At 40.9% G+C, this 23,572-nt stretch overlaps 1 protein-coding gene across 1 annotated transcript; it reads left to right on the top strand.

Annotated features, from left to right (window-relative positions):
* The first annotated feature begins 882 nt into the window (after nt 1-882).
* On the top strand, nt 883-22,012 carry nfatc4 (nuclear factor of activated T cells 4). The gene is made up of 13 exons (XM_004555195.4): nt 883-1,496; nt 5,744-5,910; nt 9,897-10,409; nt 15,384-15,559; nt 15,673-15,835; nt 16,022-16,122; nt 16,584-16,685; nt 16,936-17,123; nt 17,610-17,750; nt 18,818-18,873; nt 18,972-19,098; nt 19,247-19,969; nt 21,745-22,012. Exons 1-13 carry the CDS (start codon nt 1,304-1,306, stop codon nt 21,813-21,815), a joined length of 2,721 nt encoding a protein of 906 aa, XP_004555252.1. The 5' UTR covers nt 883-1,303; the 3' UTR covers nt 21,816-22,012.
* The last annotated feature ends 1,560 nt before the right edge of the window (nt 22,013-23,572 follow it).

Genomic DNA, 23,572 nt, shown 5'->3' with positions numbered 1-23,572 from the left:
ACATAGAGAGTGAAACAGGCCCCCAGCTACACACCAGTATAACATACTCCTAATGATTGTGAGAACGAGAGGAGGCCGAGGAAGGAGGACAGAAGAGACAGAGTGGAGGGGAGGGGGCACTGAGAGCTGAACTGAGGCGGAGAGAGCCAGAGAGAGAGTGTTTATTTAAGTTTTTCGTCTCCTGACTCAGACAGAGAGCAGACTACAGAGGATAATGAGAAACAGACCTTTGGTGGAGAGGAAGAGGAGGGAGGCAAGACTCAGGAGAAGGAGGGACAAGGAGGATTCAGTGGGGAGAAGAGGGGAGAAGGAGCTGGGAGGGAAAGGAAAAAAATGCAAGAGAAGAAAAGGGGAGGGGTGACAGCCAAAAAAGGGGGGCTGTTGTGTTCATTGCCACAGGAAATAGGCCCTCTTATGTTCACTAACTGACAGTTAACATCACAGCCCTGGTGGCCGTGCAGGCGGCCTATGGCAGGTTTCAGAGATAATGAACTTCTTGCCATGTGTCCTGCTCATGATTGGAATAATAATCATATTGTTTTGGGCTTAACTATGCGAAAATCTAATTGATGATAAGGATGATGAGGACATGAAGTTGATTTTAAAAGGAAAAACTAAATGAGATGATGCAAATGATGCAAAATGAGACAAGAAAAGAGAAATTTGCATGGGATTGTTATAATAAGTTATATTAAGTGAACGACTTCAAGAGAAACCTTCAGAGTGAGCGAGGCAGGGGGAGAGGAGAGGAGGGGGGCAGGAGGTTGGGCAGAGGGGATTCATGACTGACAGACATGAGGTCCTATGGGGAATGAGTAACGGACCAACTGGAGCTGGGAAACCCACCCAAAGGCAATTAAGGGTAAAGGACGACAAAAATATTTGATAAACTTTTTTTTCCCTCCTCCCAGTCTCTTGAAGAACTAGAAGAAGAAGCTACAGGGATGACGATGGAGCTAGAATGAAAGAGCCGACGGTATTTTGGAAATATGATTCGGAGAAGACTGTAAATTATCCGGAGCGAAAATTTGATTTGGATATCAAGACATCAAGTCTGGAAAAACTTGCAAACAAGGAGGCAAGAAGCAGAATTTTTCGTGTAGAAACTTTCTGAAGCAAAACTTTCCTACATATCCCAGATGAGGAATATTAGCACAATGACGCGCACTTAGGAGAAGAGTTTGGGGAATAAAGTTCCTTTGAATTCTTTTTAAAGGCGCACCAAGGGACGTTAAAATCGCCTGACGCAGGGAGACAAGATTGTATCAGTATATCTGTATCCTGTCCTTGCTGCCGGAGGGCGATGGGGGCCGCGCCGGGCTCGGGCTGGGAGGAGGGAGAGTTCGAGTTCAAGTTGGTTTTTGAGGAGGATCCGCCGTCGCGGCAGAGCCAGGGTCCATCCCCGGTGCGCTCTACCGAGCCGGAGAGCTCCGCTGCCGGGGAGGAAAGTGAAGGCGCCCTGCTGCAACTCGACTCCTCCAGCAGCAGCAGCCTGGGTTAGAGTCACTTCCTGAATAGCTGAATGTGTTAAAAGCAAAGGGACATACTGGATAAAGGGGGTCTGAGCGGCCTGACGGGGTGGCTTCTAAAACTCATGGGAACTTCTGTGCGCGTGCGTGCCGTTGCGTGTAGTCTGATGGGGCTTTCATCTGCATGCCTGTGCTTATGTGATGTGTATGTTTGAACGTACGTCCGATGCTTGCGTGAGAACGAGTATATTTTTACTGTGTGTTTGTTTTCTGTGTGGTATGCATCTGCGTGCATATCTTTGCGCATTGTGAGCTTGTGCATGCGTGCAGCCCCAGACTCAATGTGTTTCTAATCAGCTGTGCGTGTGAGTAGAGTTAACAGCTGCCAGCTGGGAAGGAACCTCAACCTCTGTGTACTGAACACACACACACACACACACACACACACACACACACACACACACACACACACACACACACACACACACACACACCTCCCTCCCGTCTTCATCCGAGCTCCACCAATACATACACATACCTCACATCCTCACATCTTCTCACTCATTTGTTTCCCGCCCACACTGGCATACATTTGTATTACCACACCCAAGGTATGAACATTAACTACAGGAGAAAAAGGAGAGGGCAAGTCTTCACGTTTTTCTTCGCTTTTTTTTAATGTTTCAGAGTATGTAGGTTTTATTTATTTGGGTATAAATCTCAATGGATATGACCATAAAATGTGTTAAAGTTGGGCTTTTCAAAACGAAGCAATGCAGAAGTTAAATATGAATCCAGTATCTATCAAGGTAAACAGATGCTGCAACAAGATTGTTGTGGTGGTAAAGTTTGTTCACCAATGAGTTGAATAATTTAACTGTCAAAGACTTTTAAAAAATACATTATTGCAAAAATACTTATACTTTAGGTGAATCAGTCTATTATGCTGCTCCAGATCTGTTTTGTGACCTATTGTTTTTACCCCGAACCTCATGCCGGAAACCATCTCATTTAAGATCGAAGTTTGTTAAAGAGCTGGACTCTCGAACTGAGATTCTCTGAAGTATATTAGATCTGTTAGACTGGTATCTCCAAAAGAAACTGATCCAATGATAATTTAAATTATGTTTTTTTTAAAGATTAAGAAGAGAACACGAAGAGATAAATTCCCCATTAAATTGAGGCAAAAAAAAAAAAAAAAAAAAAAGACAACAGTTTAAGCTTAAGAAGAAATCAATCTGAGTGGCACAAATGTATGTTTTTTTTTCCATTTCCTTTGAACCCTATAAGGCTTATATATATACATGTATACATACATATATATATGCCATACAAGGGGGCACACAGCAGTATTATGCCATTTTTGCTTTTCTCTTCTCTCAATGTCTCATGACCCCTCTCATGTATTTTTCCACCACTTGTGAGGCCCCACAGACCCCCAGGTTGAGGTAAACATTGCTTTTTTGAGGTTCAGCTCAGGACATGGAAACAAAGATGAAAGTATATTAGATCAGTGAGTCTTTTTTTCCCCCCTGTTCGATAAGTGTTAGTTAAATTCTAGTGCCTCATAAACTCCTGCTGGTCTACATATAAACCGCTAAATCACTGATTCATGTGAAAAATCCGCCAGCAGAAGAGTTGCCTCAGTACTGTAGCTTTAATCACTTGGAAATACTTTTGTTGCCAGGAAACATTTGAAGAGATTTTTTTTTCACCCAGCTTCTTAATTCGTTGGCAGTTGCTGTTGTGTGTCCGCATTGCCCAAAAATTGCCCGCATGGCCCGCCGCCACTACGGAGCGGCAGCGAGCCTCGTTCATTAGAGAGTAACTACTGTTTGACTCCATGTGAAGCCAGACCACACCACACTGGGAAAATGTTGTGGCAAGGGATGTGGCCTTAAGGAGTCAGTTTGGTGGCTTATGGGCAAAATACAAAGGAGTCATGTTGAGATTATACAATGAAAAAAGTCTCTATATAAATGTCAAGGTCAGCGGTGGATTTGGGTGTGTGGTTCTTCATGCTGTGAAATGAATCAGTGGGCCAAAAGTAAACTTCATGATTTAGTTAGAATTCCCATTTCACCCTTTATTGCGCAATTTGTAACTATAATACATGGAAAAATGTACGAAATAGTTTAAAAGTAGAACTGAAAGTTTTGGAGGGATTTTGATAAATTGTTGCCATACGACAGAGTGATTATGGATAAAACCAAATCCCACTTTAAGGCAAGATTATCACAGTCTTTTTGGCCCACATTTAGATTCATCTGGACACCTACGTTGATGTTTTTGAACTGAATGTGGAAGCTGGCAGCATTTACCATTCCAAGTTTGGTCCCCTGTTTCCTGTTGCTTTTATTAACAAAATAATAAAGACTAAGACTAAAAAATAGCGTGAAGAATTTTAAAATGAAAACCAACTGGTGTCCAAGAGTCACAAAAAAAACATGGCTAATACCAAACTCATGTCTGCCTTTTAAATGTGAAGCTATAGTTAGCTGCTAATAAGCCTAGCTAGCATAAAGATTTAACAACAGCTTCAGAGATAATAATACATTGATTTTTATGCTTCTGACTAGGTGTTTCCAGTCTTTATGCTATAAAATTAAGCTAGTTGTCCCCAAATAGTGTACCAAGTATATGAGTGTGCAGTGAGGAACAGTGTAGACACCTCAGTGAATGGTCACGTTATGATGGTGCAGCGGTTTGAGTGTCAGAGTGATCCTGGAGGTTATGTTGTTGGGGGCATTTCCTCCAGGTTGGGTCTCCCAAGACAAACTGGTCTGTGACTGAGACTCGGCTCATTCCAAAAAAGCTCTGAACGTGACACATGGTCAGCATTTTTTCCTGTTTTTTGTGGACTGTATAAAACTGTCTGATAAGGTGTCGGAGACAAATTATATCCTAGGATTAAACAGCAATGCTTTTAGTGTTGTGATGGTAAAACCTGTGGGCAGATGTTCACATTGGTTCTTCCATGTAGAGTGGAAGTCTGGTCAGAGCTATAAATATTGATTAGGTTGTGGCAATTGGGAAAGCATATGCATGCATCTTTTTTAAATACATTAACATTTGACTGAAGTTCACCTATATACACAAACTACTTTTTCTTTTAAATATAATGGCATATACATTTGTCTACATGTAAATTCTGTTTCATTAATTTCATGGACTCTTACATGTCTGGATTATGACATTTGTTACCTTCCTAACCCCAGTGTCTGCATTATAACCCTGTGATGTGACACGAGTCTGGCTCAGGTTGCTCAGTACCATAAGAGACAGAGTTCAAAGCACGAGGTCAGATGTTAGAGGTGTACTCGTGGAGTATGTGTTTCTCGAATTGCTTGCTTTTCGTTTGATTGAGATTTAAGAGGGGCATCCAGCAAACAGCGACTTTCCCAACTCCTAATTTCATTTTTTAAGCAAGGAAATGTATGGTGTGATGCTAGTGGAGCTTTTTACTAAGAACACAAATACCGCTGTAATGCTATGTTCCTTCAGGCGATGTAATCAGAAGAAATTTTAAATGACAGATGTAATAGAGGCTTCCAAATACCACTATTTGCCTTAAGATTTTGGCTGGCTATCAAGTACACCTTGTACACAAAATGTTTTAAAATCACTCAATAATGTTAAGCAGCTGTTTGCCTCAGATTTTCTAAAAATGTCAAACGACTTAATCCTCTGTCAGTGCAGCTAGTTGTTTCTTATCTATTTGCTAAGCTAAGTTACTAAACTGTTTGGAGTAGTTTTGCATTTTCCGAAAATTACTTCTATTTCCTCATTTATATTAAAAGTGACAAAAATGCTGCACTTGCTTTTAAAACATTATTGCGGTAAAATTCCAGCGTGTGCATTTTCCATATGGTAGCAATTACAGTAAAATGAAGGGAAACTGATGTGTAAAGCATGATAGAAGCACACTGATGATAAAAAATGAATCCTTACTCACCACAAATTGTGTTTACAATATTTTGATTTTCATCTAATGAGTCTCTCTCACGCCAGAGGTACAAGAGCAGGACAGTTGCAGAGCTAGCTATTATTGTGTGGTTAAGGGGATGAAAAGCAGATGAATAATTATTTATTGTCATGTGGATGAAAAGGTGTAAAGTGAACAGAACAAAGTGCTGTTCTTTGGGAGCATGGGATTATAGTCAGTTTAAGCAAGCAGGCAACTTGCCAACAGAAAGAGATTTTCTAATTCATATAATTTGTGGGTGTGCCCTTCATGTGTCCGGACATTCATCCCAACCTTTATGTATTTTCAGTTCCAGACAAAAACCTGGCTGCCTCTCACGCAGGTCACTCAATCGACATCCCCAGCCCGACACCTGCATCCAGTCAGCGGGCAGGGATGCATTCCCCACCTCCACGAAGGGATCACTTCAATAAGTTCAGCGGGACCTATGAGAGCCTGCCGGCACGCTCTGTACAGGTGAGACAGCCTATGTCTAAGTATTTCATATAATCTGCAGTTTCAACCTCAACTGAACAAATGACTGTAGAAAGAATCAGCTGCAGCAGCTGCAGCAGCCGTCTGATTGGTTGACCTTAAGTTTGTTCCAAGCGCATATTCAACTTTTGTAGACACGCCATCGATTGCATGTAAGTCAGTCCAAGAAGAAGGAGGCTTCCTCAGCAGATTTCTCTTTGGTTTCCTTCCATTTCCCCTTAAGATTAAGAGGTTTTCCTTACTTGGAGAGTTTTTTTCTGTATCCAAACCAAGGGCCGAAAGACTTAGGGTATATAAGTTAAAGTTTTTTGAGACAAAGCAAACAGACTTTTAAACACTCACACATTTAGTTGAGGAAATATTATGCACTTCTTTACTATGACTTGAGCATTTTGCAGGGCAGCTGCTGAAATATGTTGTAATACTGTCTCAGAATATAACAAGGTGAGAGTACATGTACAGTTTTCACTGAATTCTGTGGTTTACTGGGTAAAAAAGATTGGTCTTTTGTACCTGAAGGACCCAAATTCTGGACTTGCAGACAACACAAGGTAAATGAAAAATAATCCTTGATTAGGTTGAAAGTCCTTTACAAAAGTTGAAAATTCCACAGCTGCACAATACATGAGGGAATAAACACAGAGAGGAAAACAGACTATTAAAATAAAACAGGAAGTAACTGCACAGCGAATCACGTGAAAAAGAAGAAGACTTGACAACGAGAGGGTGGAGAAGCAAGCATGTTCCTCAAAACATAAAAACATCCCACAAATAAAACACATAACCCAAACTGTATTATATTAACTAAAACTCAAAATTATAAAAACCACAGGACGTGACAAACAAGAGGTTTTAAACACAGCCAGACACCCAGCCTACTTTCTCCTACTGTCCTGGAGTCATTTTGAAAAAGTCTGAAGGCAGCTAAATTTCACTGTGGCAGATTTTATATATTAGGTTTCAAATTAAGCTAAAGAGGCTTTCAGGGAGCACATCCTTAAAAGGGGTCAGTGCCAAGAAAAGGATCCAAATCCACACATAAAAAAAGCTTGTTTTCTCATAGTTTATCTCACCACGATGTTAAATGAAACTCTTAGTACATACAAACAAAACGTAGTGATCACTGCCTCAGTGCTCTCTAAATAGAGAAGGGAATAAATAACGTATTTTTGCCTTGCCGTTAACAGATGTCCCCTTTAACTACTTGGTGGAGACCACAAGAATGAACACTTTCTAATATTTTTTCTTTGCTTTTTATACATTATTATTATTATTATTATTATTACATAATAATAATAATAATAATAATATAACAACAGACTGTTCTCTCTGTTGAGGTCAGGAAAGCGATTCCGCTCCCTGAAGACCAACACAGAGAGACTGAGGAGGAGCTTCTTCCCGCAGGCGATACGGTCTCTCAATCACACCACCACACAGTACTGACCCACACATACAGTTCTTACACACACACTGGACATTCTGGACTTTGGTTTTGCACAACACTGGTCACTATATTCTTCATTTCCGGTTAATACTTGTACAGCTGCTGTTATTGTGTATATATTTATTTATATTTAGATTTCTTCATACATTCTTATATAGTTCTATATTGTGTATTGTGTATTTTGTTGTACAGTTATTTTATTTTCAACTTTAATTTATATATTTATCTTTATCTTATTCTTCCCAGTTAAATTTACCCTTCATTCTAATTTGTGTTGTACAGTTATTTCATTTTTAACCTTAATTTATATTCTATTCCTTCCTAGTTAAATTTACCCTTTTTAATTTTTCATATTTATTTCCTATCTTATTCATAGCCTTTTCCTTTTTTTGTTTTCTTTAGGTCACGAGCAGTTGTCCAAGCATTTCACTACATATCGTACTGTGTATGACTGTGTACGTGACAAATAAAATTTGAATTTGAATTTGAATTTGAATTTGATTATTATTATTATTAACTCCTCCAGTTCTGATAAGACTTGGTAAGGATGTAGAGTGGGGTCATGTCAAAAATCCATTAAAATTTGGTCTGCATCCATCAAGGTCTTCAAGGTCAACTTCATTATTTATTAGTTGAAAATTGTCAAAAAGGCTCATAACTTATAAAAATATGATTCTATGCCGTGTTTGTAGAAAGTACCATAGACAATCTTAAAATATCATGTTGCATTTGACCTTTGACCTCTCCTTAAAGGTCAAAAGATTGATCTGAAGGTCAAAGTAATAACAATGGTTTAAAGAGCTATTTAAAATTGTGCTTCTTACTGCCAGTTTTCTTACTGAGATTTGAATTGTTAATTAGATACAGTGGGGCAAAAAAGTATTTAGTCAGCCACCGATTGTGCAAGTTCCCCCACCTAAAATGATGACAGAGGTCAGTAATTTGCACCAGAGGTACACTTCAACTGTGAGAGACAGAATGTGAAAAAAAATCCATGAATCCACATGGTAGGATTTGTAAAGAATTTATTCGTAAATCAGGGTGGAAAATAAGTATTTGGTCAATAACAAAAATACAACTCAATACTTTGTAACATAACCTTTGTTGGCAATAACAGAGGTCAAACGTTTACTATAGGTCTTTACCAGGTTTGCACACACAGTAGCTGGTATTTTGGCCCATTCCTCCATGCAGATCTTCTCGAGAGCAGTGATGTTTTGGGGCTGTCGCCGAGCAACACGGACTTTCAACTCCCGCCATAGATTTTCTATGGGGTTGAGGTCTGGAGACTGGCTAGGCCACTCCAGGACTTTCAAATGCTTCTTACGGAGCCACTCCTTTGTTGCCCGGGTGGTGTGTTTTGGATCATTGTCATGTTGGAAGACCCAGCCTCGTTTCATCTTCAAAGTTCTCACTGATGGAAGGAGGTTTTGGCTCAAAATCTCACGATACATGGCCCCATTCATTCTGTCCTTAACACGGATCAGTCGTCCTGTCCCCTTGGCAGAAAAACAGCCCCATAGCATGATGTTTCCACCCCCATGCTTCACAGTAGGTATGGTGTTCTTGGGATGCAACTCAGTATTCTTCTTCCTCCAAATACGACGAGTTGAGTTTATACCAAAAAGTTCTACTTTGGTTTCATCTGACCACATGACATTCTCCCAATCCTCTGCTGTATCATCCATGTGCTCTCTGGCAAACTTCAGACGGGCCTGGACATGCACTGGCTTCAGCAGCGGAACACGTCTGGCACTGCAGGATTTGATTCCCTGCCGTTGTAGTGTGTTACTGATGGTGACCTTTGTTACTTTGGTCCCTGCTCTCTGCAGGTCATTCACCAGGTCCCCCCGTGTGGTTCTGGGATCTTTGCTCACCGTTCTCATGATCATTTTGACCCCACGGGATGAGATCTTGCGTGGAGCCCCAGATCGAGGGAGATTATCAGTGGTCTTGTATGTCTTCCATTTTCTGATGATTGCTCCCACAGTTGATTTTTTTCACACCAAGCTGCTTGCCTATTGTAGATTCACTCTTCCCAGTCTGGTGCAGGTCTACAATACTTTTCCTGGTGTCCTTCGAAAGCTCTTTGGTCTTGGCCATGGTGGAGTTTGGAGTCTGACTGTTTGAGGCTGTGGACAGGTGTCTTTTATACAGATGATGAGTTCAAACAGGTGCCATTCATACAGGTAACGAGTGGGGGACAGAAAAGCTTCTTACAGAAGACGTTACAGGTCTGTGAGAGCCAGAGATTTTCCTTGTTTGAGGTGACCAAATACTTATTTTCCACCCTGATTTACGAATAAATTCTTTACAAATCCTACCATGTGAATTCATGGATTTTTTTTTCACATTCTGTCTCTCACAGTTGAAGTGTACCTCTGGTGCAAATTACTGACCTCTGTCATCATTTTAAGTGGGGGAATTTGCACAATCGGTGGCTGACTAAATACTTTTTTGCCCCACTGTATATTTTTTTGTGTGTGTGACAATGTTTGTGACGAGCCTCTTATCTTTTTTCCAGGTTTCTGAATCTCGTGTGGTCGAGTGCCCCAGCATCCAGATAACCACCATCTCGCCTGATGATGACACAACACCCACCATTTCCAGTTACTGGGACATGGGCAACAGCGGCGGTTGGGACAGAGAGCGCCTTTACCTGCCTCTACTGGATCCTTTTACTTATCGTGACAGATGCCCCAGCTCCCTCAGCCCCAGCCCCGCCTCTAGCCCCTCCTCTCGAGGCTGGCTCAGTCCCGCTTCCAGCTGCGACTCTCTGCTGGTGGAGGAGGAGGAGCTGAACGAAGGCAGCATCAATTTTGGGCACTCATCATCCTCAAGGCCCACCTCACCTAGTGGGAAGAAGCGTAGAAACTCCCCGCTGGCGTCTCCCTGTACTTCGCGCAGAGGGAGTTACTCAGAGGAACTGCAGGGGTGCAACCTGGAGGGTGGAGAGTCCACCCCTCACTCTCAAGCTCCGCCCAGCAGCTGTGAGCTCAGCATTCCTCAGAAAACCAGGAAGACATCATTGGAGCAGGTAAAGTGCTGTGTGTGATCTATTGCCTTTACTTAGGTGCCGCCCTGCCAAACCTGGAGTAGGCCTCTCAAAGCAGCAGTATAAAATTCTGTTTTCTAACTCGGCTCCTACTCTTAGACCTCAAGCTGCCATCCCTGTCTAGTTTGTTTGTTTGTTTTTAAACTAAAACAGAAATTACAAGAGAGGGTTCAATCTAACTGTCAAGCCAAGGACACTGCACAGTCACACAGTAAAAAACTTGTGGAACTCAAGGTAGCCAAGCCATAATGAATGTCCAGCTTCATGATTTATTTGAGTCTATATGTGACCATCATATATCAAATGAACACCAAGCTGTACTGAAGAAGACTTGAAACCAGTGACTGACCCATTAAACTTATCAGGAAAATGTTCAGTGAGGCAGAAAATCGAGTGAAAACTCAGTGATTTCCTCATTGACTTCTATGTAATGGCGCTCGCAATGAGAGGAGTCGCCCCCTGCTGGCTATCACAAAGAATGCAGGTTCAAAGGACCTTTATTTCAGAGCCATCTATACAGTGTATGCTCATTTTATGTTGCTTTTACTATGCTTCTGTCTAGCATCGACACTAAATATGTATTTTAGCAAATACAAAAACTGAAGCAGTTTAAGTCTTAAAACAGTTTTCAAGAAAGCTAAAAGCTGCAACTTTTGAATGATACAGACACCTACGTTTTGTCTGTGAAGGTTCTCAGTCATCCAGGTCATCGTAGTCAAAGGAGCTTGCAAAGAAAAGCGTCTGGACTTCTATAAGTTGCTTGAAGACGTTTCACCTCTCATCCGAGAAGCTTCTTCGGATGAGCTTGAAGAAGCTTCTCGGATGAGAGGTGAAACGTCTTCAAGCAACTTATAGAAGTCCAGACGCTTTTCTTTGCAAGCTCCTTTGACACCTACGTTTTAGTTCCTGATTGGATGTTTAATTTGCAAAGATTAAACTCTGTTATGTTTTGAGATTTCATTTTTATTGTATGGGTATTTCTTTCCCAATACCTTGGCTTCCTCTGGTGATGGATAATGCTATGTTGCTGTATTTACTGTGCAAAAACTCCCAGTCTGTGTGTTCTGGTGCTGTGGCTGCTTTATACTTGTGTTATTACTGAACCCTGATGTATTCATCAGAGTGTGAGAGTGTGTGTATGCTCAGAAACCATGTAAAGGCATGGAATGTGTGTATGGCTGGGTGAAAAAAAGCTCTCTGGATGCTCAGTTAGAACAGAAAAGTGCTATATCTATATCTAAGTATCAGTCCATTTACTTTCAGCAATAGTTCCACATGATTGGCGGTCCAAACAGTTTTGCCATTACTATACTTCCTCTGTAATTTTTTGTAGAGATAAGCAGGCCCCTCTGTGTAGACGGCCTGCCTATAATCCACGTGCTTGGACATTATTGCATAAATGTTGCTAATATTGCATTAGTGTATTAGTGTAGATACCTCCAAAAGCTGACCATGATGTAATTTTCAGGCTGCATTGGCATGTTTTCTTACTCCTTTATTTTGTGATCTGTTCCTTGCCATAGTTTTGTTGACTTTTCTTTAGAGTACATTAGGGTTCCCTTACACAGAAATAAGGAAAACAACATTTACTTCTTTCTCTAAATCTATAAAACTTTGGTTTTTGGATAATCAAACATGTTGTTAAGATTTGAGTAGTGTCAAAGAAAGTCTTTGATTCTAATGTGTAAGGATTTTTAACATTTGATTTTTAATATGTTATATGGGCATTGTAAAGATGCCTGGGTCGTTGACCCAGGGTTTTTGAGTTTATTATTTATTATTTCTAGTCTTTGGTTTCTTTGAGTTCTGTCTTATGGTTTATGTCTCTGTCTTCTCTAGTTGCTATCTCCCCTGTCAGCTGTATCCCCTTGTCTAGTTCGCGTCTCTGTGTATCCTTAGTTGCTATATCCCCGTGTCCAGTCAGTGTCTGTGTCTGCCCTGGTCCCACATCTCTGTTCCCTCTGTTGTAGTGCCTGCATGTGAGTCTGTGTCTTTTGTTCAGTCTGTGTTATGGGTTTCCTGTTTTACTTTGAAAGTCCACGTCTGATTTTAATGTGTCTGGTTTTGCGTCCCCTTGTCTCGTTAGGCCTGATTTGCCCCAGCTGTGTGTCCCTCCTGTTACCCATTCCCCGATTGCTCCCTCTGGTCGTGTCCAAATTCATGGGCTGCATCCTCCTGAGGCCGCATTTGTAGACCGATTACGTCACAGCGACGCGCCGAAGGCTGTCCAAATTCGTAGACTCCTCCGAATGCAGCCGACAAATGCGTCCTCCTTTTCCCTGAATTTGAAGGATGGGTCGGGTGTGTCCTTCGTGGCCTACCATATCCCAGAATTCATAGCGCGGCCCAGCCAAACTCCAGTTTTAAAATTACTCATACTAATCTTTCTGGGTCACAAAATAAACTTTTAACATATTTTCAGGCGAGAAAGTAGCTGTGTAAACATCAAATATCTGCTCGGTTTATCAAGATATCGCATATTTGCAAAAGTGCTTCGACGTTTTCGGAGACGTCTGCTACCCACCAGCTCGATAGCTAGCCGGGAGCTCCAGGGTTACTGATGCGGCTGAGAACGGCACAACTCCCGGCACATCATTTTCAGATCACCGCGGACTTTCGCTGCTCGGGTTAAACGTAATATATAAGTCACTTAGACAACCTAAAAATGTTATTGTTGGGCTTTTTTCAGTGTTTTGTTTGTTCGTGAGTAAATCGGTTTGGCTGAGATTAAAGTTATTAGATTAGATTAGATAAAATAAAACTTTATTAATCCCCCGGGTTAGAGATGGACCGATCCGATATTACGTATCGGTATCGGTCCGATACTGACCTAAATTACTGGATCGGATATTGGAGAAAAATAAAAAATGTAATCGATCCATTAAATATCACGAAAGCACAAAACTTGCAACACGCCGTAACTCACCTCAGAACGTTAGCACGTTGGAGCAGTGTGCATCATGTGATAGAGCGGCTGTGGCATGCGGGACCTGTCGGTGGTCTGGATAGCATTTGGAGCTTCGCTAGCAACCCGGCATTTCATCTCCGACAAAGTTATCCCCGAGAGAAGTAAAGCAAGTGTGTAAGTCCATCTCTGAATGTTTGTAAAGCATTCCTGCGTTAAGCTTAACAAACGATATATGGAGCGACTGCCTCCTCTTGCTGCTACTTCAATCATGAAACTGCTTAATGATCAGCTGATCGGCTTTTCTGTCGCGAGTCTGTCTCTCTTGTTTGCTTTTGGCCCACTTTGCACCAGAAAGAGGAAACCAGCGGCTGAACAACAGCAGCACGTTTAAGCTTGATCAGCTATTGTTAGAATGTATTTAATATTACTTTCTACACCAGGATCTTTTTCTACATAGCTGACGCTGGTAACTGTGCAGGGGCGGATCTAGCAAAGTTTAGCCAGGGGGGCCAATAGGGCATTAACAGGGAAAAGGGGGCACAAAGACATACTTTTCTTTCTTATACTCATTTAAAATGTCTAGCTTTTAATAAATAATTATCTGACACCCAAATTTTTAATTTGATGTAAAATGAATAGAAGTCAATTCCTGTATATAGTAACTATTAAGTCTAATATACCCTAGTAAGCTATAGTACTTTTTCCTTTGGGAAGGTACCATCTGTGCAGTCTGCAATTTTGTTGAAGAAAGATGTTGAATCTATTTAATATTTCTTGAAAAATAATTGATTTCTGTGCATTTTTTTTTCACACTGCATCAAATTAAGGTTGATTACGTCGATTAAGCATCATGAGGTGGAGCGTGAGGGGTGGTTCCCTATTTTTTATTTATTTATTTTTGTTGTTGCTGGGAGTTGGAACCCTATTAGTTAGGTTGCTTAATATTTATGCTAAGTACTCTTTAAAATACCAGAATAGGGAGGATGGTGTAGGTTTAAGTTTATTAGATTGATCAGTATTGCTGAACTATGAAATATTTTTTTTTGCATACAGGTATAACAGAATAGCTTTAGTGTAGTTGTTGTTTTAAATTTGAGTATGAACTTATACAAAATGCAGCAAGATATTTAAAAAACAGTTTTGTTGATTAAAAAACACTATATCGGATTCATATCGGTATCGGCAGATATCCAAATTTATGATATCGATATCGGTATCGGACATAAAAAAGTGGTATCGTGCCATCTCTACCCCGGGTGGGTTCCTCCTTGGTTTTTACACAGCTGACTAAACGTCAAACAGAAAACTGATTAAACAGAAGTATGAGACAGTCGAGAATTTACGCCAGTGCCCTGTTATATTTTAGATAGCAAGAAGCAGACGGCTGAGTTTATTAAACTCCACCGAGACAGCGGTGACGCTAATCAGAAGGCTAGACCGTCCAATTTCACGGCCGTTTACTTCCGGCCTACCCGACCTTCTGAGGACCCGGCCCACGTAGACCGCGAAGGCCGGGTTCTCAGGAGGATGCAGCCCATGAATTTGGACACGACCTCTGTGTATTTGAGCCCTGTGTTTCTTTGTGTCTGTGTTGCGATCTACCGTTTACCTAGCTGTGTTCTGTCAGTCCTCCGGTGTAAGTTTAGTTTGATTTTTTCCAGTTATGTTATATTTGAGTTTAACATTAAAGCTGTTTTGAGTTCACATCTGGCTCTGGAGTCTGCACCTTGGGTCCTATTCCTGTCTGCACACAGCCCACACATAACAGGCATGTGTTTATTTTTAGATATGTTTCTCTCTTTTAGCTAGCCTCACATGCCTGTGTATGTGCGGTTTTGTTGGTTAATTTAATATGTTATCAATAGGCAGGGACTACAGAAGAAAATTAGCTCGTGCGGCTAAATCTGGCACATTCACACGATGAATTGTTTAAATAAATAAAAACATAAACATACAGAGAAGACTGAAATATAAAAGAAACATAATAGAAATAGCAAAGCAAAAACAAGTCTGTGGAGAACTAAAGAGGTGGGATTTTTGTGTTGCAGTTATCTCCCAGGGAGGTGGACCAGGAGCAGGCTCTGGGCCACAGCTCTCCCTGCCCACTGCCAGAGACCCAGCAGACCAGGAGAGAGCCCCCATCTGTGGGCATGGACTACCTCTCTGTTCCCCCTCCTCTGGCCTGGGGCAGAACCCGAGCCAGCGCCCACAGCCCTCTATTCAGGCAAGGACAGCATCACTTTTCAACATTTCAATCCTGTAAATTTACTTGCTTCTCTCCATGTGGGTCTTTCTATTCTTACTACATCTAAAATTCTCACATCTGATTTATTTCAGGTCTAACGCCCTGCCGCCACTTGATTGGCCTCTGCCATCCCAGTTTGACCAGTATGAGCTGCGTATTGAGGTCCAGCCTCGGCCACACCACAGAGCCCACTACGAGACGGAGGGCAGCAGAGGAGCTGTCAAAGCTGCACCGACTGGACATCCTGTTGTCAAGGTGAAAACGAAATTTCTCAGGGGTTTTTTTTTTTTCACCTTTTAACTGAGTTATATGATATCAGATCTAATTTAAGGTTAACATGTCTTTGATCATGTTCACACGACACTGGAACAAATTCTTTGGCCACTGCTGCTGGCCTCATCGCAGTTTGATTTCACACTGCGTCTCTCTCTATCTTCACAGCTGTGTGGTTACACAGAGAGAAAACCGCTCTCTCTTCAGGTTTTCGTTGGAACAGCTGATGACCGATCAATCAGACCACATCCTTTCTATCAGATACACAGGTACTGAGCTGCAGTATTTTTCTATTTAAACACAAATGTTTTCTTCATGCCATGATGTTCAAGGAACACAAAATTCAGGGGACCCATCACGTGACTGTCGTAGCTTTAACCATTGTGCAATAAACCACCAGCTGGTTCTCGTGTTAGTCCAGAAAATATGTTACAACAGTTGTTGTTAGTCCCTTCCCATAATCCAGAGAATATATTTTTGATTATGATATCCTTTATCGAGTGAAGTGCAGATCCAAACTGAGAAAAAAGTCATTAGAAAAAAAGCGAGGGTGATATTAGTGATTATTGATCTCATGTGTTCACAGAACTTGAAGTGACGTGAAAAGGATTATTAATCCTCACATTTTGGAAGCAATTTCACCGTTTTTCGTTCATAAATAACTTGTGTTCTGCTGGGATTTCACTTTATTTTTCTCAGCTGGTAAATTTAAATGTATGTTCCCCTTCAGAGTGACTGGAAAGATGGTGGGCACTGCCAGTCACGAGAGCGTCCAGGTGGGGACCAAACTACTGGACATCCCCCTCAGCCCCGAGAACAACATGACTGCTCTGTAAGTCAGAAGGATGCTCTCACTGTCCTCGTCATGTTTGTAGAAAAAGGATTTTTTTTTTAACACATATGCTGGAGTTGCTTATTATATATGCTCGGGTGGGCTGCTCATGTTTGACTGCTGTGTCATACCTTTGTAACTGGTCTACTTTAAGTTTTAAATAGCTCTTTCCCTAAAGTTTCAGTTTCAGTGTTGAGTGAAACTTTTCCTACTCAAAATTATGTCATGAGACAAATCTTGTGTTTCACAGCATCGACTGTGCCGGGATTTTGAAACTGAGGAACTCAGACATTGAGCTGAGGAAAGGAGAAACAGATGTTGGAAGGAAAAACACACGTGTTCGTTTGGTGTTTCGTACCCACCTCCCTATAGTGCCCCCTTCAGGACCCCCTGGACGAGTGTTGGCTCTGCAGGTTGCCTCTCTGCCCATCGAATGCTGTGAGTGGCTGCTTTATGGAGAATTCATATTATGATACAGAATCCTTTTACAAAGGAGTCACATTTGAAACATGCAGTGTCACTTGGATTTGTCAAAGGTTGAGATTTTTTACAATTCTGCAAACACTGATCACAAGTGCTTTGCTTTATAAACATTATTTTATTTTGTTTTTCACTTCCAGATCTTATTTGATATATTTGATTTTATTCTACTTTATAATGTCATGTCTTTTTAATCAACCTTATCCTGCATTACTTCTGCTCCACTACTCAAGCTCTTAACTTCACTGATTACTCTTTGTTCCTTTTTTTTACATTTTATTTTACTTTGTATTTTATGGATTGATGTTTTATTGCATTTTGCTCTGTATTATTAATGGCTTGTCCGTCATCTGTAGAGCACTTTGAGATGCACTAACCTTGATGAAAGGTAGTGTATGATTAAAGTCTGACTACATATGCATTTATCGTTTCTCTCCACCACAGCCCAGCGTTCGGCCCAGGAGCTGCCTGTCATCGAGTCGGTCAGCCTCACTTCCTGCTCTGTGGAAGGAGGGGAAGAGCTGCTGCTTAGCGGCACAAACTTCCTGCCAGTCTCCAGAGTCCTTTTCATGGAGAGAGGCACAGGTAAGCGTCCAGAGGAGCCTTGGCGCATTTCAATTTACATAACTGGCAGTAAAAGTTGATTGGGAATATAATAAGACAGAAAATAATTTGAAATCACTTTTTAATATTAGGTAAATGATACTTCAGCTCATTAGATTTAGATTAAAATAGTGCTGCAGGAATTCACAGTTTGAACTTACAATTCTCTAACTGTTAACTTCTCCAACTAGTTAAACATGCATGGGAGAGTTAACAGACCCACTATACATACACAGAGAGGCAAGAGAGGAAATAAAATTAAATGCAAGACACTAAACACAAGGAACTTCCAAAATAACATGTGAGAGTCATAACTAAATGGAACAAACACTGAGGGAACAAATAAAAAACGAGTCAACAACTGAGAAAAGCAAAATGTTCAAATAACATAAAGATCAATAAACCAAAATAAAAATACCAAACAACCTAAAACAGTTCAAAAACCACATTAAGTTATAATACACACACAAAAAATGATAATTTTCACTATTTCATAGTGAATAGTTCTCTCATATCAAATCATAAAAACTGTCAAAATGCACATTTCCAGGTTCCCACACATAGTTGACAAGCATTTCAAATGCAGAGCACGAAGGATTTGATGCAATGCTTGTGCAACTAGGTCTAATAAACATTGAAGATGTGGGACAATATTTTTTTATTACAACAAACAATAGGCCCCTTTAAATGGTTGTCTTCACATATTTGAAGTTCATTATATGCTGATAATTTTCACATTCAGGTCTGTGTAATCCAGGTATTAGAAACTTATCTCACATGTATGTCATAATGTGGGGAGAACGTGGACTCAGAGACTCAAGAGTTTAAAAAATCAACAAATCTTTATTCAAGCTGAACATCAAAATTCAACCCAGTATACACACAAAGAAAAAATTATATGATGATTATTTGATGATGAGTTCAGAATCAGAAGGGGGATACTAGAAGTCTAACAGACATTTTAAATGAAGCTTAATTCAGATGCTGCACTTTTATAATTGACTTGTGTTCATTATGTCAAACCTTGCTCTTGTGCTCTTTTGCATTAGATGGCAAATTACAGTGGGAGGAGGAGGCTCATGTTGACCGTGACAACAGCAATGAGGTAAATTTGTGAAATTTCAGCAGACGCATCCAACACAACTGGAGATGCTCTGATAAATGCTCTGTAATCCCCCTGTATGTCGTCTTTATGCCTTCCAGTGTCTGTTATGTGTGAGGGTCCCAGCCTACAGTGACCTATCTGTCAGTCGGCCTGTGTCGGTCAATCTTTATGTTTCTAATGGGAAGAGGAAACGGAGCAGCACTCACTGCTTTAAGTATTTACCCAGTGAGTATCTAATCCCACAAATAATTTTGAAATAAAGAGATTTATAGTTTGAAATCCAATGTAAATACAACACTTATATGTGGCAGCTGGACATGCTTTACATGAACATCAGTTATGTGTGTCAGTTATTCTCGGTTTCTTCCCTCAGTTATGTTCAAAGAAGATGATCCCCTGCTCTCTCGATCCCCTATGCTGCCTCTGGATGGCGGAAACATGTGTCCTGCAGGGGGTCCACCCAGGATAGACAAAGGCTTCCATGTGAGAGGGGACCATATGTCTGATGAGCAAAATCTGAGCTTCCACCTACCCCCCTACCCCTCCACCTATTCCTCTCCGTGCCCACCCATAAACTACAATGAGGAGTACTGCTCTAAACCTGATGCCACGGTGGAAGAGCCCGGCGGGACCAGGCCAGCACTATCCGAGCGTCACCCCAGTTTTGAGAACCTAGAGCTGGGCTTCACCGAGCTCCTTCCCCCTCTGTACCCACGTGGTCCGCAGCCTCCCTCACCTTCACCTTCCCCATGGCTGGACTCACCCTACTTGTCCTCTTCACCCTCTCCTTCCCACTCATCCTCTCTCAGCCCTTTCCCAGCTGGAAGTCCTATCTCAACCTCCCCTCTGCCTCCCATCCCCAACTCCTCTTACCCACAGTACTCTGCTTATGCTCAGGAGGTCTGTCCCTCCCCTCCTACCAACCCAAACCCCTATCAGGATATCTGCCCAGCATCCTACTCCCACTATGAGGGCTGGGACCCCCAGGGAAGAGTGCTGGATACAGGAAATGGGGGAGAGAGGGATCCCAAGATCCAGGAGTGTCCATTGGAGTTTACCAGCTCTGCCTCTATGCACCACATTACCTTTGAAGAAGGTGAGACATAGTTTTTTTCAAAAAAATGTGATATTTGAAAACTGATTTGATAAAAAAAAATGACATAAGTGGCTACAAACACAGATACAGAAATGTTGGAGGAAGAAATACAAAGAATTTTTAATATTCTGGATAGAAGAAGGAATGGTATCCACTGAATGGACTTTGCATTTTGGCTGCCACTCTCTAGGTATTTTGGGCGTTTTTTTATTTTGTTTTTCTGGCCAGAAGTGACCAGATTTGGAAGAGAATGTGGAGTCCTAAGATATCTGGTAATATCACCAAATTTGCCATACATATCTGTTAATTATTGATAAGAAACATAAAAATAAAAAACAGAAATTTCACTCCACAAAACTAGATCACAAAGTTCTTGGACAGCTGTACCACACAAACAGCACAACTACACTTAGCAGCCTTTCTAGTATCTAAATGTACAGGTTATAAAATAACTTTTTATTTTGAAAGGGCAAACTTTTCACAGAGACAATTTGTTGTACCAGACTGTAAACACGACTTTAATGCCGTAAAGCTGGCCATTTTAAAGTGAGTATCAGCGGAAGTTGACTCACTTTTGCAGCCAGTCTCCAGTGGCCACTATAGGAACTGCAGTTTTTAGCACTTCAGTGTTCTTGTTTTTCAGCCCCGGGACTATGATTTTTAAAGGCACTTTTTAAAACAAGTTTATTAAATCATGTTTATTAATGCTGAAATATTTTTCTACTCAGTGCATTGTCTTTGATCTACAAACACTGCTTTATGGAGTGAGAATGTGATATGACATGCAACACAGGCTCTCTGATGGCCAGGATAGCTGGTGATCATGTGGTATTTGGTGTAAAGATTTGGCTACCAGGCCGATTCACAACTTTATATGGACATTACCTGCAGGGTCAGTCATAGTAAAAAAGAAAAGAGCTGTATTTTTGTCAAAATTTGAATAATCTGAATTTATGCTCTCCAAATTAGTTTGCCATTTAATTTGGCCCCAAAAATTGTCTTTTTGATGAGAAAGTGAAACCTTGTTGTAGGTAAACTGGTAGCTTGAGAAACAAAGTGGTTAATTCCAACCTACCTCTTGACTAAAATAAAAGAACCCAGAAAGACTAGTTTTCAAACAGGTAACTCCTTATTTGTAGAGTTTCAGTCTCTTCTAAAAACACCATCAAAAGTCTCTTGCCGGGTTCTACTAGGACCTTCTTCCTGCTTCCTGTTACAAAGTGCTTACTCTTAAGGGGTTGCTCGATTGTTTGGGTTTTCCCCAGTACTGTAGGGTTTTACGATTATTGATGATTGATTTAACTGCATGGAGTTATTGATGGTGACTTGACTTGATTGAGTTGATAATTGTATAAACTATTTTTGATTTTTGATTGTGACAGATATATAGACAGATATTAGTCAATGTAATGTTTGGTAGCATCTTGTGGTTGCTGGTGTTTTTAGATGTTTACAGTCTTCACTGTAATTTGCATTATAACATTTAAAAAAAGAAACAAAGCATTAACCTTGGTGGTTAAGTTGGGGACTAGATTTTATTTTTACTTGATGCAAGAAGATGTGGTGTGGTGTGCAGTTTTTCTAGATGTTCCAAATACGTAAAAAAAAAAAAATACAAATCTCTAAAAAGGGGATGTTGAAATACGATTAAAATAAAGCCAATGAATTCTGAAAATATACATACAATTGAAACTGACAGTGCAGTATAGGTTATTTTGTATTTTGCAGCAGCAAATTGCATCAAGTGAATCTGTGATTTTCTTCTCCTTCCACAGTATCAGAGTTCATCGGGGAGGACATCCAGTCTTACCAGCCAAGCTCACAGATGGACAACCAGCCAAACTGAGCTGAGAAGGTCCCCCGTTTGATATTCAGCCTCATTTTAAATTCCTTATGCACTCGGTATCAAGATGTGTCGCTGCAGTTACATGTAATATTGAAAGGGGATTACCAGGACACTGTAATTATGACCACAGGTAACTGTTTTATAAAGGGAAACTAATATTTGTAACATGTTTTCAAAATAAATTATATAAGAAACTGCTTGAGTTTGAAATGTCTGCAAAACATAGACCATAATCTTTTTTCAGGGGCTGTTTTCATTGATGTTTTTCTTTTGGTCCTGAACTGGGCTTAATCCACAACTGGGGAAACCAGCTGCTACTGTTTCTCAGTATATATCGGCTGGTGCAGGGCTGATATTTGACCTCTTGAAAGGATGATAAGGCAGGGACTTTTAAAACAGTTTGAAAGGTTTGTAAGAGATATAGTTTGTTAGAATACCTCAAAGTAGAGCAAGTTTGTTTCAGAATGGTGAAACATGGAGGAGTTGGTGGGTGACTCAGCAGAAGGATGCTTCAGCAGTCTTAAATCAGCAGCTGTTTGAAAGAGTACTCATAGTCCTGCAACCCTTTACAGTGTCCTTTTTTTCTCCTCTTAAAGAACTGTGGCTAGAGGAGAGATGGATGAAAAGTCTTTAAGTCTCGCAAAACATTCAAGGTAATAAAAAGTTTTCAAACAACAAGAAGATCTTAAAGTTGCAGCAGATAGTTTGCTGACACTTTTATGGGTATATATGCTTCGCTGCAACCATACATGGGCATGCTGTGAGCTTGAGACCAAAATCACTAATGGTACAGGATAGTTACAGTATAGCTGCCGTGGAGCTCTGAATGTACCTCTACTGAAGCCATAACGCCTTCATGACACTGACTTTTCCATTTCCTCGTCCTACTTTTCTCTCTGGCTGCAGCTCAGGAAAGGTTGTTAGTTACACATGGAAAGTTCATGACAAGCAAACGTGCCAAAAATAAATAAATGGAAAGCTGCAAATAGCATTTTAATTATAGCTGAAGAGCACAAAGGGCTGAGTTAAAGGAATCAAATCACAACCAGATAACAGGACAGGTATTGGTATTGATTAGTGCAGATGTAGAATTGCGTGGAAGAACTATTTCATACTGGAGTGATTATACACAGATTGGCCCACACCATTAAAACAACCAGCACATGAGGTAAATAACACTGATCATCTTGTTACAGTGTTCGGTCCTGGCACTCGTGCGGAGGTTACTTTGACACATACCACCCATCTGAAACACCCCCCCCCCCCCCCCCCCCCCCCCCCACCCCTAACCGCTGCAAAATCATGCACCAGTGACAGTGGCAGTAAAATGTGGCTCGCCACGCTGCTCAAGAAAATCTTCCAGAACAAGAAAAATAGCTTAAACTGTTAGCCCGACCTCCAAACTCCCCAGATCCCAATCCGGTGAGCAACAGTGGAAAGCACAAGAATCAGACCAAGGAGTCCCCACCCAGCAAACCACAGGAACCAAGGGTCCACTGCCAACATCCCAATGTCAGACACCGCCATTGTATACATGTATGTGTAAGCATGTTCATGGGAATATTTATGTATTTTTTTTAAGATCCACTGTATTTCCAGTCCTCTGATACAAAGTAATGCTTTTGTTAATTGAAAAAATGAAGAAAATGCATAAAAAAGCCTTATGAAACCAAAGAATCAACCTCAGCATCTTCTCATTGCTAACACACCACGTGCTCTCCTACTGGGAAAAAACACTTTGGTCCAAACTATGTGAC

The sequence above is a fragment of the Maylandia zebra genome, linkage group LG18 (genome assembly GCF_041146795.1).
Source record: "Maylandia zebra isolate NMK-2024a linkage group LG18, Mzebra_GT3a, whole genome shotgun sequence".
NCBI lineage: Eukaryota > Metazoa > Chordata > Actinopteri > Cichliformes > Cichlidae > Maylandia > Maylandia zebra.
This window is presented reverse-complemented; position numbering and strand designations above follow the sequence as displayed.

Coding starts and splice junctions, on each gene's coding strand:
- nfatc4 (XM_004555195.4), top strand. CDS start 1,304: ATGGGGGCCGCGCCGGGCTCGGGCTGGGAGGAGGGAGAGTTCGAGTTC. Junction 10,410..15,383: donor GGAAGACATCATTGGAGCAG/GTAAAGTGCTGT, acceptor TTTGTGTTGCAG/TTATCTCCCAGGGAGGTGGA. Junction 19,970..21,744: donor CCACATTACCTTTGAAGAAG/GTGAGACATAGT, acceptor CTCCTTCCACAG/TATCAGAGTTCATCGGGGAG.